We start from the raw sequence: 16,222 nt of genomic DNA on the forward strand, positions 1-16,222 counted from the left end.
GTGTACATCATGACCTATTTATAGAATTATCATATAATCATAAAGGCAAGCCAGAGGCACTCCGGGGGGGAGACCAGGGAAACTCAGGCAGTGCACAGAAACCTTGTGGATATTCAGGAAATATGTGTAGATGGACAATGCGGAAATGGAAAATTAATTTTAAAAAATCACTGAGTCTAGCAATTCAAGATTGACTGACATGTATCACCTATCATCAATTCTAGCACATGCCCACAGAACTCTTTGTAACAAGCTACGAAATCAGCTTGTCTGAAGCATTTTATACCATATGTAGCAAAATTACCTCTTTATAACCTAGCGCTGCTGATGGTCTAAGTGGAGGCGCAGGTCGCAGACAACTTAAGCTCCACGGTTTTATAATTTGAGGAGGCTCCAAGGGTCCTCGGGGCTGTCCAGTAGAGCTAAAAGACTGGGAGAATGTCTGATGAGATGTTGGCAATCTGCCATCTGAACCCGACCCCCCCTGGGCCACACACTGAGAGAACAGCAATAGCTTCGTTGCATCCACAAAGGCAGCCCCGGAAAGGAAAAGATGGGAAAACAAGTCTCCAGTTGGAGAACTGGCGCTTTCCAGTCAAGACTCTGGGGTCTCTAAGGAACAGCACAAAACTCACTCCACATCCCATGATCCTGCCCTCCCTCTGTCCTGGAATTTCATTCAAGTCAGGTGTTTTCTCCCCTCTAAGGGAGGAAAGTGGAGTAACAGTCAACATTTAATGAGTTTGGTCATGTGTGTGGCACTCAATTAGGCACTTAATAGGTTATTCCTAAGAAGAACTTAAGACAAACTTTAGCAAAGTGAAGTAACCAGCCAGCAATTGGCAAAGCCAAGATTTGAACCCAGATCTGATGCCAAAAGCCCTTGTTCTTTCCACCACACACTGTGCTCAAAACTGGAATTTGGGCATCACAGGTTTGAGTGTTAACAGACAACACAGCACATCTTCAATCTCACTCGGCAAGTACAGTAAAATCTCATCAATTCAAATTCCATGAACTCTAAATTTATGATAAAATGGAAGGAGACAACGCTCAAAGTTCACCCTTAAAGGTTACTGAGGGAATGCGATGCATAAATGAGATTGCATGGAGACGTTCAAGACGTTCAGAACTCACGAAGGTAAACTATTTCCTTTGACTTAGCACATTATTAACATGAACGTAAATGGTTGCTGATTAAAATAAATCCTGTTTATCATTAAAACATCTTAGCAGGACTTCTGGCCAGAAAAACTTTGCTAGCAGTTAGTTGGAGTACCTTAATACTGTCAAACAAAGCTGCACACCTCTAAGTCAAACTCTGTTCGTTGGGATGGGTCTCCTTCCATAACAAGAAACCAGAATCAGTGAGGTTTGACTGTACTTCAAACCCTACAAATACAGACTATGCGAAGGCTAAGGGCATGCTCACCACTTCTTGTAAGTCCTCAGCAGGCAAGATTTGACAAGAGACTCAATAATCCCTGGACAGGACAGACGGACTACTTACGGAATGAGCACTACAAGATGACGATGATGTTTTGGATAAGGAACTGCAAGAGGTGGGTCCTCTTATCAGCCTGTACAGATGCTCCAGCCAATCCTGGAAGTCCTGGTTGTTGCCGCAGTGGACCACAATTCTCTCTACTATGTTACCTGCATCACCCGATTAGGAACATTTGGAAACAAAAGGCAAGGAGGAGCTTGAGCTTGCCTCATTCATAAACACACTTCATTGCAGCTAGGACTTGGGTGTCTATTTTCAGGCGTTTTCATACCTATGAGCTAACCCTGCTGAAACTTCTCTATCAGGAACAGATAAGCTCTGATAATAAAGTAAAGACATAAATGCTCATATCTGATTTATAAAACCATCCTGGATTTCTACCACTTACAGAATCTTGGAAGTAGTAGAAAACTTCACGCTAAACAAACTCACAATCCAAAAATGTAAGCACAGGGTCCATCTAGTTCATAGTCTAAAATGAGAATATTGTATTGCTTTACCCAATATCAAAGATGAAGCAAGATCCAACTAAGACTGGTTCCAATCTCTGGGCCAACACCAAATCTCGGGCTCCCTATTGGGAAAGAAGCGGGTAAAGCCTGCGGCCAGCATCCCAGTGTTAGCCATCGTGTCGTGTCAGTGCAAAAAGTGCAACCATCAGGTGGATATCTAACAGGTTTGGCAAAAGGGACAAGAGGCCAAAATGTCACGGAGCATTATGGAGGTGTGGCATTTTGCTCAACTTGTGAAGAAAGTTTCACGGCTTTTCAGCACTTTTTAAAAACACACCCAAATCTTGCTAATTCATAGGCTGGTGATAAAATGGCTCCTCTGCCACCAGGGAACAGACGACAGAAGGGAGAGAAAATTACACTTACATCGGTCCGTTTTGTTATTTCTTAGCTCTAACAAGTAGCTCTTATACAAGAGAAGATTGAAACTAATGGCAAAGCCGAGGCTTTTGAATGACCAGGAGGTTTCCCTGCTATCGCTGTAGACTAATTAACCCAGGAAATGGAATATGCTTTGCCATGCCCATGTAAAACTTGCTCACGGATTATATAACAGAAAATAATAGCACTTATTTATTTAAACCCCACTGCATTTCAAAAAGAGTTTGAAGTAGCTACATGAAGAAGAGAAAATTACCTACCAGTGATTTCAAATGTGTAGTCATTCCCTTCAATTTCATCTAATCTAGTCACCACCATTCCTGCTATTGGTATTTTTCCCTACCAGAAAAAGAATATCCCCATTAATTCTGTGGTTATACATGTCTCTGCTTATTTGTTAGATTTTCTGACCCTCTTAGGAATCACTGGTGAATTATGGAGAGACATATTTCTTTGGTCTGTCAATAGATAATATGTTTCCCCACTTTAAATTTTAATCAGACAAGAAAGCAAGGGGAAAATGGGGGTTGTGTTTTGCTAACGCACCCTAAACCATAAGGTCAGGATTTAATCACAGTTTACTTTTCTAACACATTCTCCTGATAATCAGAAAACAAAGTAGAAACTCGAATTTCATGAAAATTAGTAATTGCTAGGCCAAGATAGGATATAGGCAACAGTAACTTACAGTACTCCGTGTTTTGGGAGCAGACTAAAGGAAGTTGAATTTCCTAAGGGGCTGAATGTCTTCCATCTCAGAAACTTGAGTCACGTGATGTGACTGTAATAAGACAACCATAGGGGCAAGCCTCAACTTTATATTTTCTCATTCATCTAGTTGCAGACTTCAATTTTTATTTACACATTCATAACCTAGCTTATAACCAGAGCAGTGGACATTCAGGATAAACTCATGTTAACACATACGCCTCTGAGAGAAGGAACATCTGCTCTTATAAACTGTTTAATTACATGAAGGGTCAGACAGAACATTCTGTCTTTTCTGGCTGGAGCTTTTAATGCCGGAGTGGAAATATTGCATCTGGATGGAAACCTGTTTTCATTACGGGTCTTGCTATTTGCTTTATATGAAATCCACTAACCTGATAGATAAAGCCACTCATCCGAGGACTTGCAGATAACATTATCAAGACACTTGAAAATAACATGAGGTACCGCTCCTCTTTTTCCTGAAGTGGAAGGAAAAAGATTAAATGAAAAATAGAAATTGCACATTTTGCTTATTAAGAATTTCTGGAATCATTTTTGTAACATAGATCTTATATAAGGCAATGAAACACAGTGATTTTTTTTTTTTCAGTACATGGGCCTCTCACCGCTGCGGCCTCTCCCGCTGCGGTGCACAGGCTCCGGACGCGCAGGCTTAGCGGCCATGGCTCACGGGCCCAGCCGCTCCGCGGCATGTGGGATCTTCCCGGACCGGGGCACGAACCCGCGTCCCCTGCATCGGCAGGTGGACTCCCAACCACTGCGCCACCAGGGAAGCCCCCACAGTGATTTTTAAAAAAAAAGGATACCCAACTTAAAAGTATAAAACGCATTTAATTTTACTTTGAAAATGGATATAGGCCCCCAGTTTATCTGTGTCCTTCCTATACATAAGAGTTAAATACAAACAACCATGCTTGTTTCCCAAGCATGTAAGCCTGAAAAGTCACACAGTTAATGCCTTCCTGCCCAAGTTGCAACCAGAGCACAATGTAAGTCTCAATGTTCTCAAAGTGAAAATGATTTTACTTTGAAAAGTGGCCAAATAAAGGGGTTTTCAGGTGATAGGAAATTTATTATGCCCTAACATGTATGGTAAACTCTTCCTAAAATTACCGTTAATCAATAACTACACAATAATTATTATACCCATATAAAACAAAGAAGGAAACACTTTTTAAAATGGCACTAAAGGAAATTTTACACACAAAGGCTTCTCTGAACCCCTTAAACAGACATGCAGTGAGTAGATGCCAAAGATTGCACTGGGCTCGTGCATCCGGCCATCTTAGCTACAATTATCCTCATGCCTGGCTCCGTCTCCTTTCTCCCGCTTGAGAAGAGCAACTTTCAAGGCTAATTTTTCTAACAAGTGTTCTGCGTTCTCTCACATCTTTCTCTTGCTTGGTCTCATCTCCTGCTCTTGCTTCCAGCTGCCTCTCCTGTCTAACTGGCTTTTTCTGCTGCCTTTAGCATATGTACATCTCCTGTCCATTTCATAAGCTTTCACTTGCCCCTGTGGCTCCTTAGACATAACACCCTATTTCTTGACATTTTATTGCTAAATTACTTGCTGCCTTCGTTTTCTCTCCATTGATCCCTCTCTAACGGCACCCCTGCTGCTCTCTCAAAGTCTTCAATCACTGCCTTCTAGAGAAATCCAATGGCTTCTTCCCGGTCTCCATACTCTTTGACCTCTGACCCTTCTGCAGCACTCAGCAGGCTGACCATTTTCAAATGCTCCTCCTAGAATTTCCACGACACACCACACTCCCCTGATTCTCCTCTATCTTCTGCTTTGTCTTTTTGTCTTTTTTTAATCTTTTGGCCTCGCCGTGCAGCATGCGAGATCTTAGTTCCCCGACCAGGGATTGAACCCCAGCCTCCTGCACTGAAAGCGTGTAGTCTTAACCACTGCACAGCCAGGGAGTCCCTGCTTCGTCTTTTTCCGGCACTGATTCATCCTTGCTTTACCCAAGAGGTTTATCCCAAAGGTATGAAAGACTGTTAGAGTCGCTGCATTAACCTTCCACAGGGTATCTGCATTTTAAATGAGATTGCTTTTTTCCCCAATTTTTTTTTTTTTTTTTTTTTTTTTTTTTTATGCGTTACGCGGGCCTCTCACTGTTGTGGCCTCTCCCGTTGCGGAGGACAGGCTCCGGACGCGCAGGCTCAGCGGCCATGGCTCACGGGCCCAGCCGCTCCGCGGCATGTGGGATCCTCCCAGACCGGGGCACGAACCCGTGTCCCCTGCATCGGCAGGCGGACTCTCAACCACTGCGCCACCAGGGAAGCCCTCCCCAATTTTTTAATTGAAGTATAGTTGATTGATTTACAATGTTACAAGTGTACAGCAAAGTGATTCAGATACATATTCTTTTTCAGATTCTTTTCCCTTATAGGTTATTACAAGATATTGAATATAGTTCCCTGTGCTATACAGTAGGTCCTTGTTGTTTATCTATTTTATGTATAGTAGTGTGTATCTGTTAATCCCAAACTCCTAATTTATCCCTCCCCGCTTTCCCCTTTGGTAACCACAGTAATGAATCTCTGACAGAGACCTGTCAGGGAGTAGAGGAAGATGTTTGGGGAGGGAGAAGACGATGGCAATACCCCGTAAATCACACCAGGTGGTGTAATCAACCTTCTTCCCCTACCCCGCTCCCTTCCTAAAAGACATAACCCATCTTCAGGCTTCCGTGCTTCTCTCTGGATATTTACTTCCCAAGAAGGCACATCTGTCAGGGGCATGTAAACCTCTGCCTCTAACTCTGACCTCCTACCCACATTTCTATACCGTTTCAACAGCTGCCTACAAGTCATCTCCTCCTGGATACCCACCATCACTTGAAAGTTACCAGGTCTGAAATGACATCCGTCATTTCCTCTAGCCTCTGGCTCACCACTTCCTACAGGCTTTCCCTTCTAAACACGTCTCATATTTGCCCCTTAAGTTTCGTTCTCTCTGCCACCACCTTCCTGGGGGGTACTTACCACTTTCCAACCCAGATGGCCTGTCTCTAGCCCCATCTCCTCCAGTTTAGCTGACATACACAGCTGCCAGGTTGTCAGAAACACCGCTTTCGTTTCACCCCTGTTTCTCTACTACTCAGGCCTCGCATGGTTTCCTGCTGCGTCCAGCTGAACTATCCTTGCCTGACAGCCGAGGTTCTTCACAACCTGCCTCTCTCGAACCCAATGAATTCGCTCTTTCACTCTGCCCAGGATGCTTCCTCTGCTCCTAATAAACTGGCTGGCTCAGTGCGCTGAAGACAAAAGGCCACATCCCTGCTCTCTCCTGAGATAAGAAGGACCTCTCCCTTACAAAATCTTCCCCCTCTCTCTTCACGGCCCCCTCCTCAAGTCCTATCTGCATACAGTCTTTTCTCGGTCTCTCCCTTCTCTGAACTTCTGTGGAATCTATTGTAGGGATGGCATGATCTGGCATTGACTATTTTGGTTTGTTTTCTAGTTGCAGCTTGGGTTTTAATCTGTCTCTAATGAGTTCTTTGAAGGCAGAGATCATGGCTGTTCTTTTCTCTTAACTGCTCCCACAGCACCAAGCAGAGGGCTGGGCAAAGAACAGGTGCTCAGTTTCTGATGCGAAAAGTCTGACCATTTGACCTTGATGGAAGAAGAAATAAAGGAAGAAATATATAAAAGACGGAAGAAAGGGTGTTGAGAGTGAAACCTCTTACCTCACATGTTCCATACTGCACCATTACTTGCGACATAAAGATCACATTCCCCAAGGTTTTAATATCCTCCCCTTCCCATGCCTGAATAGGTTCCGAAAGTATCTGCAACTCCAGCTGCTTTCTCTTTCTGAGATCTTGGCACTGCCCCTACAGAACCGAAGCAGAACATACTGAAATAGGAATTCTCCTGAAACAGACCTAAAACAAGGCTAAAGTAAGAAGCGGCTCTTGACTATCAGATTTCCGCTGAGTCCCTATTCCTCACCACGAGTCCCATCACCTGGTCCGTTCCGGACAGATGGAAAGATTCACTACCTTAAATCTCTAGCCTTCAGCCCCTAAACATTTTGTAAGGAGGAGCCATTTCTCATTTTGCAAAACATCAAGATAAAGTGGTAGAAGGAAGGGGGTTGCCTCTCCCTCCCCACAAGGAGTAAGGGAAGACAAGTAGCAGAATCACATCAAACAGGACCAGTAGGTTCAGATCTGCTGCTTGGTGTCCCTGCTCGCTCCAGCTCCTCTCCATCTTGTCTACCTTTGCATAAGTCGTGCTTTGTTACAAAGCAATTTTATTTTTCTAACTCAGTTTCCAACCAAGTGACATCTTACTTTACAAAATGACTCCAAGAGTTATCGAAAAAGAGAAAATTAAACTCCTTCTGCCGCAGTGAATCAAACTGATCTTATAATGAAACATAGGCACTGCCCTATACTTTGTTTTGGGACCAGTAGTAGATTGCTATGAAAAAGTACTAAGCTAATTTTTATCCCTAAAAGGATTGGAAAAAGAGATACAACTGAATTTCACAAATACAAACTGAAAATACAAGCCAAGAAATAACACGTGGGGTATGACTACTATATATTTGTATAGAGTATATACTATATACATATATAGCTCACTGCTTCAGAAAATGTGAAGTTATCTTAAAATAATTTAACAGTATTCACTCCAAATCGAATATGAAAATAAGCATATGGTTAGTTATGTTCCTGTTTCCAAATGACTATCATAGTGTTTTGGGGCATGTTTTCTATAAAATCTCTGCTGCCCCTTTCAGGTAAATGGAAACTTGAGGAAATAAATTCATTGTACACATATTTTTGAGGCCTAGAATGGGAATAAGTATACTATAACCGTCAAAGCAAGTTTTACAACATGTAAAATGATTAGAATGAAATATCATTTTTCAAATGAGACATTTTATACTCAATTTACATAGAAAAAAAAGGGATACAAATAACTATAAATGCCATGGGTTTCAGTGGGCTGTTCCATTAGGTTGAACCATGTCAAGCTGCCAGTATTCCACCATTTTTTACCTACAACAGCAACTTTAACCTGATACCTTACACGCTGGTCTTCAACTTGCTGTTTAACTGTGGACACATCAGGTACAGATCTTTCGACAGCAATAAAAACGAGGTGATGGTGAATGTTGCATCACAACCTTACAGCAAGAATCAATAACTAAACGTTGATCCCCATCACTTGGAGTACTACAGAAATGTCTAAAATTAAGCTCAACTTAATCAATCACCCCAAATAACCTTTTCTTTCCTCCTAAAATGCCACCAAGCAGTTTTACCTCAGTGGGTTCAAGAGGACATTAAGCCATTGTGCTCGAGATTCAAGATAAAAGGTAACTTTGATAGCACTCTATATACAGCAATTGTATTTTAGTCGGGTTTCTTTTTCCTTTTAGATTTGATGAAGGATTTCTTTTTCATATGCAAAGAATAGACTCACATCTTTCGGCATAAGTAGATGAATCCGGTATTGATGCCGATCAGTGAAGGACGAGTTGCACAGACATAAGGTGAGTAACACGGGGGTAAAGACAAAGAGACAAAAGGAAACCCCCCACCTACACAGCCATGCTTAATGTGGCAGAGACTTCAAATGTGAGCGCTTTACACTCTCAGCCTGGCAACCTTTCACAGGTAAGCATGATGTTTGGAAGACAACAGTAAATGAAACAATCACTGCGATACGGTCACTAGAGCTTATTGTTTCCACTCTAGAGACCTTTGCAGAAGGAAAGAAACATTACACACAAGTCACTCTTTTAGGAACAAAGCATACAAAATGGAGAGTTATAATTTTAGAGCATCACCTACCATGAGAGTTTTGAATGCTATGATTGCTTTCAGAATATCCTGGTGATCTGGATGCGTATCCTATTAAAGGAATACATTTTAAAACAATATTAAAGGAGAACAGAGCAGTGATTGCAGGGCTTAGGGGTGGGAGGAGGGTGTGGCTGCAAAGAGATCCAAAGAAGACATTTTGAGGGATGATGGAATTGTTCTGTGTCGAGACAGTAGTGGTGGTAACTCGAATCTACACACATGTTAAAAGCCATAGACCTGTACCCCAAAAGAAAAAAGTCAGCTTTACCGTATGCTAACTTGAAGATTAAAAAATAAAACAGCATTTGAGCATTTGGAATCTCAGCACCTCTAATGATTAGGTGATGAAGAAATTAAGATGGCTGGGAACACATTATATATTTGGTAACAACATACTAAGTACAGTTATCGAGGCAAGAGTTCCCATTTGCCTTTTTGCTGTTATACCGTGGATGATAAATAATAATTATGTGGGAGGGGCATCATTAGGTCATGTTGTTAGTAAATGACAAGAGATAGGGAATTGTAGGAACATAGTGGTGGTTAGAGAGAACTCAATCCAATCTCATTTCCTACACCGCCTCCATCTTCTTTCAGCAGACTCAACATGGCAGCCGGGAAAAAATTCCAGGTCTCATACCATGTGCTCCTTCCTAAGCAAGCTGATTATATTTGGTCTGCAATTCCACGGTACTCACAACCCTGAAAAGTGGACAGGTTCAAAAATGGCTTTGAGGGATCCACATCTGCATAACTGTTTATGAAGGGAAAGTAGGGCTCCTTGCGGGAGATGTCCAGCTAACCTCTGGAATTCAGCTGCAGTAAAAGGAAGAGAAAATCTGCTGTTCGATCAGCTTTGGGTGATAAAATACAGAGCTGAGTAGACTAAGGGTCTGACCCAAGCCAAGAGCAGCACTGCTTATGAAAAGAAAGGTTGTACTCCTTTATAAATGTATCCTTACGCAAATCGGCTGATCATTGAGAAGTTCAAGTTCTACTCTGCCATGAGCCAGCAGCCATACTCAATGATCAGAAAGCTGGATAAAGTGTCTCACCAGATGGTGAACCTGTACTCAGGATACGTATTATCTGATGGTGGGAAACGAAAGGCAGCCAAAGGCAGGTGACCACGAGCACGCGGAGGAGGAGAGGAAACGGGCTCTGAGACAAGAAGGGCCAAGACAGAGGATGCAGGCAGTGGGAGCACCTGGGATTTTATTTCCTCAAATGAAGTGTCTGTTTGCACTTCAGCACTGAGCAGTTCCAGAAACTGGGGCCACGCGTTTCTGGATTTTTGTGATAAACAAGGAGGGGCAAACCACAAACGGTTCGGTGAACAGGTTTAGCTTTTGGAAAGCCATCCAGAGGTCAACACCTTCCTGCAACCTTTCTCTTTAAAGATAATCAAACCCTTTCAAACCTCAAAACCTTTCCCCAGACACAGGAAGAACAAGTAGGGTAAATGCAGCTTCACCCCTCGGGCCCTCCTCACCCATCCCCATCCCCCATGCTCCATCACACAAGAGCAGCTCAAGAAGCTACCCCTGCTGATGGGCTTTTAATAAAGAGGATTTGGGCTCTTGAGGCAAAAATATTCAATCCTCAGCCCTCACTGCAAATCTGAATATTTAGAAAAGGTGATAGCTATGCTACAGCTGTTGCAAGTAAACTGTGCATTTTTAAACAAAAAAATGTGAGGGGGCTTTGATGGAGATGTATGGCTGCGTAAACAGAGAAACTGAGACTGGACCCATTTATTCATCTTTAAAGAAATACCAGAATCTTCCATTGTAATCCAGAGTCATAAAGCTGAATGACCACAGTGCTCTAGGGATAAACATTCCTGTCTATAATGAAAAATGTTCTGTACATTTTCTGATGCTGTTCTGCTTTGTTTAGCTCCCACAAGAAAGCTGGTTCGTGTATCAGAGCAACAGAAGGTTTCTTGGTGGAAGATTTCTCTGTAGAACCACCATCTACAGATGAGAGGGCAGAAGCAAACCTAAGTCAACCAGTGAGCAGAGACTTGAGGAAGCAACAGGACCAGGGCTGGGAGAAGAGAGGGGAGGGAGAATGATCATGAATATTTAATAGTAAAGTATGGGTATCTTTCAGTTACTAGATGAATAAGTCCTGGGGATCTAATGTACAGCATGGTGACTGTAGTTGATAATACTGTATTGTATACTTCAAAGTTGCTTAAAAAAAAGAAAAGAAAAGATCTTGAAAGTTCTCACTAAAAAAAAAAAAAGGTAGGTATGTGAGGTGATGGATGTGTTAATTAACGTGATTGTGGTCATGATTTTACAATGTATGTGTATATTAAATCATCACATTGTACACCTTTAAAAAATCACGTTGTACAACCTAAATATATGCAATTTTTATTGGCCAATCATACCTCAATAAAGCTGGAAAAAATAAGTAAAAAAAAAACTTCAGAGGGGAAAAAAAAAAAAAGAATGTCCCATTCTTATTTTGCTGCATAAAGAGGAAAAGTAAAAGCCCGGGAAGAGGGAAGACTGGATCAAGTAAATTTTGAAACCCAGGTTTTTTCTGAACTCCTCAGTAAGGCTAGTTTGGAGGCGGTACTGGCTGCTTCCTCCAGAGCAGAGGCTCATCCTTTGTACAGGAGCTTAAAATAGCTCGCCTTCCCTTACCTCCATATGCCGTTCCAACTCTTGCAAGAGAGTAACATACTTTTCCAGTCGCATGAAAGGTTTGCTGAGACTTGTTGTTAAAATGAGGATACCTGGGCTAGATGCACCTTGATTTTCCATAAATCGTTCCAGATCATCACTGGCAAAAGAACGAATATAGTTTTGTTACTGCTTAATATTCCATGTAAAGAGTTACCAACTGAACATGATTTTCCTGTATTTCACAGCATAGAAAACCAAATAAATTTTGGATCACCAGCACAAATGCTGTCCAACGCACTTCGACTCAATTCAATCAGCATGGCACACAGCACTGGGCTACAGCGGTGAACCAGGCACTTATGATCCCTGGCTTTATTTTCTCATCCAACAATTATTTATTGAGCATCTACTAAGTGACAGGCTCTGTTCTCTGCTGGGAATACAGCCGTGAAGAAAACCAAAACCCCTGCCCTTAAGAAGCCTGCACCCAGAGGCATGGGGCATACAATCTATCATATGACCTCAACGTCAGGTTTGAAAAAATCTTTTCTTAGTCACTGCAAACATTCTAGTTATTGGCTGATGAGATGCCAAGGGGAGTAACTCACCAAGAGCTCCCTATCACCGGCTGCTCCCTATCACTGGGACACCCACTTGTAATGTGCCAGAATCAAGTCCTAAATTCAGATAGCAGCATGTTTGCATGTCTAATCACTTAGCCTAGGATCTGGAAACAGTGCGGCAGCCTACCCAAATAACTCGGCTTCAAAAAAAAGAAAAGACTGTAGGGAATTCCCTGGTGGTCCAGTGGTTGGGACTCTGCACTCTCACTGCCGTGGGCCCGGGTTCAATCCCTGGTAGGGGAACTAAGATCTCACAAGCCGCGAGGTGTGGCCAAAAAAAAAAAAAAAAAAAAAGACTGTATTAATATCTTAGGAACCATGTTGTGCAAATGTCTAAGTCTAAGCCTGGGTTTTCTCTGCCCTTCAGCACCCTCTGGACTGTCTCCTTTCCACCAATAGGATACTGAGTCCTGGGGCTGCAAGATCATTTTAGTTTATATCTCTGCAACATAGAATTAAAGAAGGAAACCTGCCTTATCTCTTGACCCCTCTCCCTCCTTGCTCACCCACGCATATCTAATCCGTCACAAGCCTTCTTGTGCCTGTTTATTCCTTTCCATTCCCACTGCCACTGACTCAGCTCAGGCCTTCATCTCTCCGGTCTAGTTCACTGCAATAGTCCAATGGACCCCCCAGCTTCCAGGATTTCCGGCTTGTGAAGCACCCTGCAAACCACCACTTAACTCCTGTTGCTTTCCTACTCAGGAACCTCCAATTGCCTGCAAGATCAAGTCTTAACTTTTTGGATTCCCACTGGCCCCACCAATCTTCTCATCCCTCTCCAAGAGGAACCCTCTACTACCAAATGATCTACTTATTCTCCTAGAACACATCTTCGACAGCGGTTCCCAACTGTGGCATGTTGCAAAAAGTTGTGTTGTGTTCAAAGAAACTTGCTATCAGTGAAAACCTACTAGGGGGTTTGGGGGTGTGGTGGGTTGCAGGTTACCCCTATTATAGATACTCTCCCTCTTCTTGGCTTTTGCGAGCAGGAGAGAAAAAGACATCGTTTCAGCTGTTACACAGCAACCTTGAGTCACGCAGAATCACAGGGATGTCACGGAAGCTAGATCTCATCTGAGTGGTCACATCTAACCATCAAGCCTACCTATTTTATCAGTTTTTGCAGTCTTGCTCCAGAAGCAGCCAAGGGGAGGGAAGTGCCCTGGACTTGAAATCATAAAACAGATTCAGTGACCCTGATCAGTTACCTACCTCAGCTGACTCATTTGTAAAGCAGAGATAAAACCTACTTCCTACTAAAATTGTGAACCTTAAATATTGGGGTTTATAAGACTAAAAATCTTTCATGCTGAGATCTCTGCATGCATTTGTTCTTGTTTAATATTCACAACAACATTTCAACACAGGTGTTATCTTCATTTTACAGACGAGAAACATGAGACTCAGAAAGGGTGAGTGAAAGCAAGTAAATAGCTACGTTAAGGTTCATACCCAGGTCTGTTGGAAATCACTACTGTCTGATGCTTGATGTGGAACACAGCAGTGGCATGGACCATCTCTGAGGTCTAAACCATGAAAAAAAGGAGGGTGGGAGCTGAGCTGACTTGAATAATGCAGGGAGAACTTCTAGAAGAAATAGTGTTTTGGACCTAGAGATTATCATACTAAGTGAAGTAAGTCAGACAGAGAAAGACAAATATCATATGATATCACTTATATGTGGAATCTGAAATATGATAGAAATGAACTTATTTACAAAACAGAAACAGACTCACAGACATAGAAAACAAACTTATGGTTACCAAAGGGGAAAGGGGGTGGGGAAGGGATAAATTAAGAGTTTGGGATTAACAGATACACACCACTATATATAAAATAGATAAACAACAAGGTCCTACTATATAGCACAGGGAACTATATTCAATATCCTGTAATAAATCATAATGGAAAAGAATATGAAAAAGAATATATATATGTATAACTGAATTACTTTGCTGTATACCTGAAACGAACACATTGTGAATCAAGTAGATGTCAATAAAAATTTTTGAAAAAGAAATAGTGCTTAATGCAAGCGACTAGGGAAACACAGGTTAACCTGCCTGTGGGTCAGATTCGGCTTAGACTAAAAAATGATCATCACATATAAAATATAATTAGGAAAATAACTCGAAGTTGGAGAGAGCGTTTGAGTATGTAATTTTGAGAAAATCACTTTCCTAATTTCTTTTCAACTTGGTAAACAAGTCTTATTTTTTCCTTTCCATGAGTAAATAACTACCTGCATCCTCAACGTTCTACTCTAATTGATACAAGGGTTACAACAATTAAAAGCAAATGCTAACGTGTACTTTATTACTTTCCACGCAGCCTTCTAACTTCTAGGCTTGTTAAATATTACAGAAGAATTTAAAAAATGTTTTCAATATAACGTGAGATCACTATCTCAGAATAAAACACTGGCTATTAGGGAAAAAGTAACATCAGACTACTGCAACAAAAGAACAAAACTGCCTTATAAAGCCACTGCCCATTATGATAAATAGACCCTCAAAGACACATTTTACTTAGCCAAATAAATTTAATGCACAAATTAATATCACACACAAATATAAAATGCAAATATATGTCAGTATACCAAAACACAATCTGTCTTTCAAATGCAGCTTTTACGTTTTATACAGCCTGCTTGAAGTGCTTTTCAAGTTTAACAGGTTCTGTATATGTGATGTGATACCACAGAAGCAGTTTTCAATGTATGAATGTTGTTTGAAACTCAACATACCCTTAGAGAATGCGTGGTGGATGGGGCTCTGGCATATTCTAGGTTGGGCTGGAAAACTGAAGGAAAGTGTCAGACATTATAATAACACTCCAGGGCTTAACCATCTCATATAACAGTGTTTCTGTAGAATCTTTGCATAGATTTCCACTTTGAACGATGGTAACTCTAACTAGAGCAGCTAGAAAAGGACCAGATTTTCCCCTCTTTTCGCCTCACTCTCTCGCCACCAGCCTTTCATGGGAATCACCGTGGTCTGGAATGGGGAGGTGAGGCACGAGGAACTGGGAGGCTGGGCGTGGCCAGTGGAAAATCCCCGGGATGCCGCTCACACTGGGTTGGGTGGATCTCACTTAGCCCTTTTTTCACTGATCCAGTCCCAGAGACTAGGCTGCCTGCTTCCTCCCCACCACTTTCCGTTTGTGGTCAGTCTCACTTGCTCCCTTCCCTGGTTCCTCAAAGACAGAACAGAATCTAGCCTCAGAATTTTTCCTATGTGCTTCGTCCCGGGAGCAAGTACACAGCTCTGAGTTTTTCTCAAAGTCTTCATTGCTGACAACAGTGGTAAACAGAGAGTGAATAAAACTAACAAGAGGAAAAGAACACGTGGTGTTTGTGGTAGTCGCCGCAATAGAGCCGGAAGTGAGGTCCAGATCTGCCTCGGTGCTAACTCTCTCCTCCTCTCCCCGCTCTGTCTTTTCACGCCGCCGGGTTCCTCTCCCTTGTGAAAAGGATGGATGCCACAGCGAAGCACGGGAGAGAAGTGGGTATTTTTGTAAGGGTGAAGTTTCTCCCAGGAAGAAATAAGAGCCACAATAGCAAGCCAGAAGGGGAGAGAGAGGGGAAATCCCAAAAGACCTCACCCAGGGCCGAGCAAAAGACTGGGGCAGTCATTCAAATATATGTAAATATGGGGAACAAACATATCAAGATTGGGGTCTGCTTATATCTCCAAATTCAGATAATGCATCACTGCACTTTTCACAAGGCACCAACACACAGTCATACAATTTTCAGGCTGCGTCTGGTCTCACTGTCAATCGTCACAAGCATTTCTAGTATGATACTGCTACCTGCCGGCCGAAATGAAGAAGTTCACCTAACTGGCTCGCTCTGACTCAGAGATTTTTCCCGCCTCTAAGCGTCTACAGCTTTAGCAGAAATCCACCAATGTCCCTATTTCAGCTGAAACTTTCATAAGAACAGGATTTTAATCTGAATTTTCTGAGAGTTTCACTCAAGTATGCT

At 42.2% G+C, this 16,222-nt stretch overlaps 1 protein-coding gene across 6 annotated transcripts in view; it reads right to left on the minus strand.

The window, feature by feature from the left end:
* Window positions 1-16,222, minus strand: part of ARHGEF6 (Rac/Cdc42 guanine nucleotide exchange factor 6) — a 117,687-nt gene that overhangs the window by 12,346 nt on the left and 89,119 nt on the right. For 3 of the 6 annotated variants that reach the window (XM_032619178.1, XM_032619177.1, XM_032619180.1), the window contains 7 exons: window positions 11,624-11,762; window positions 8,952-9,011; window positions 6,831-6,977; window positions 3,504-3,590; window positions 2,661-2,739; window positions 1,511-1,656; window positions 305-442 (listed from right to left, as the gene is read on the minus strand). In XM_032619178.1, coding sequence (XP_032475069.1) covers window positions 305-442; window positions 1,511-1,656; window positions 2,661-2,739; window positions 3,504-3,590; window positions 6,831-6,977; window positions 8,952-9,011; window positions 11,624-11,762 — 796 coding nt within the window. The remainder of the gene's footprint in view (window positions 1-304; window positions 443-1,510; window positions 1,657-2,660; window positions 2,740-3,503; window positions 3,591-6,830; window positions 6,978-8,951; window positions 9,012-11,623; window positions 11,763-16,222) is intronic. The other 3 variants (XM_032619182.1, XM_032619181.1, XM_032619179.1) reach the window with 2 other exon arrangements.

This window comes from Phocoena sinus, chromosome X (genome assembly GCF_008692025.1).
Source record: "Phocoena sinus isolate mPhoSin1 chromosome X, mPhoSin1.pri, whole genome shotgun sequence".
NCBI classification, from domain to species: Eukaryota; Metazoa; Chordata; class Mammalia; order Artiodactyla; family Phocoenidae; genus Phocoena; species Phocoena sinus.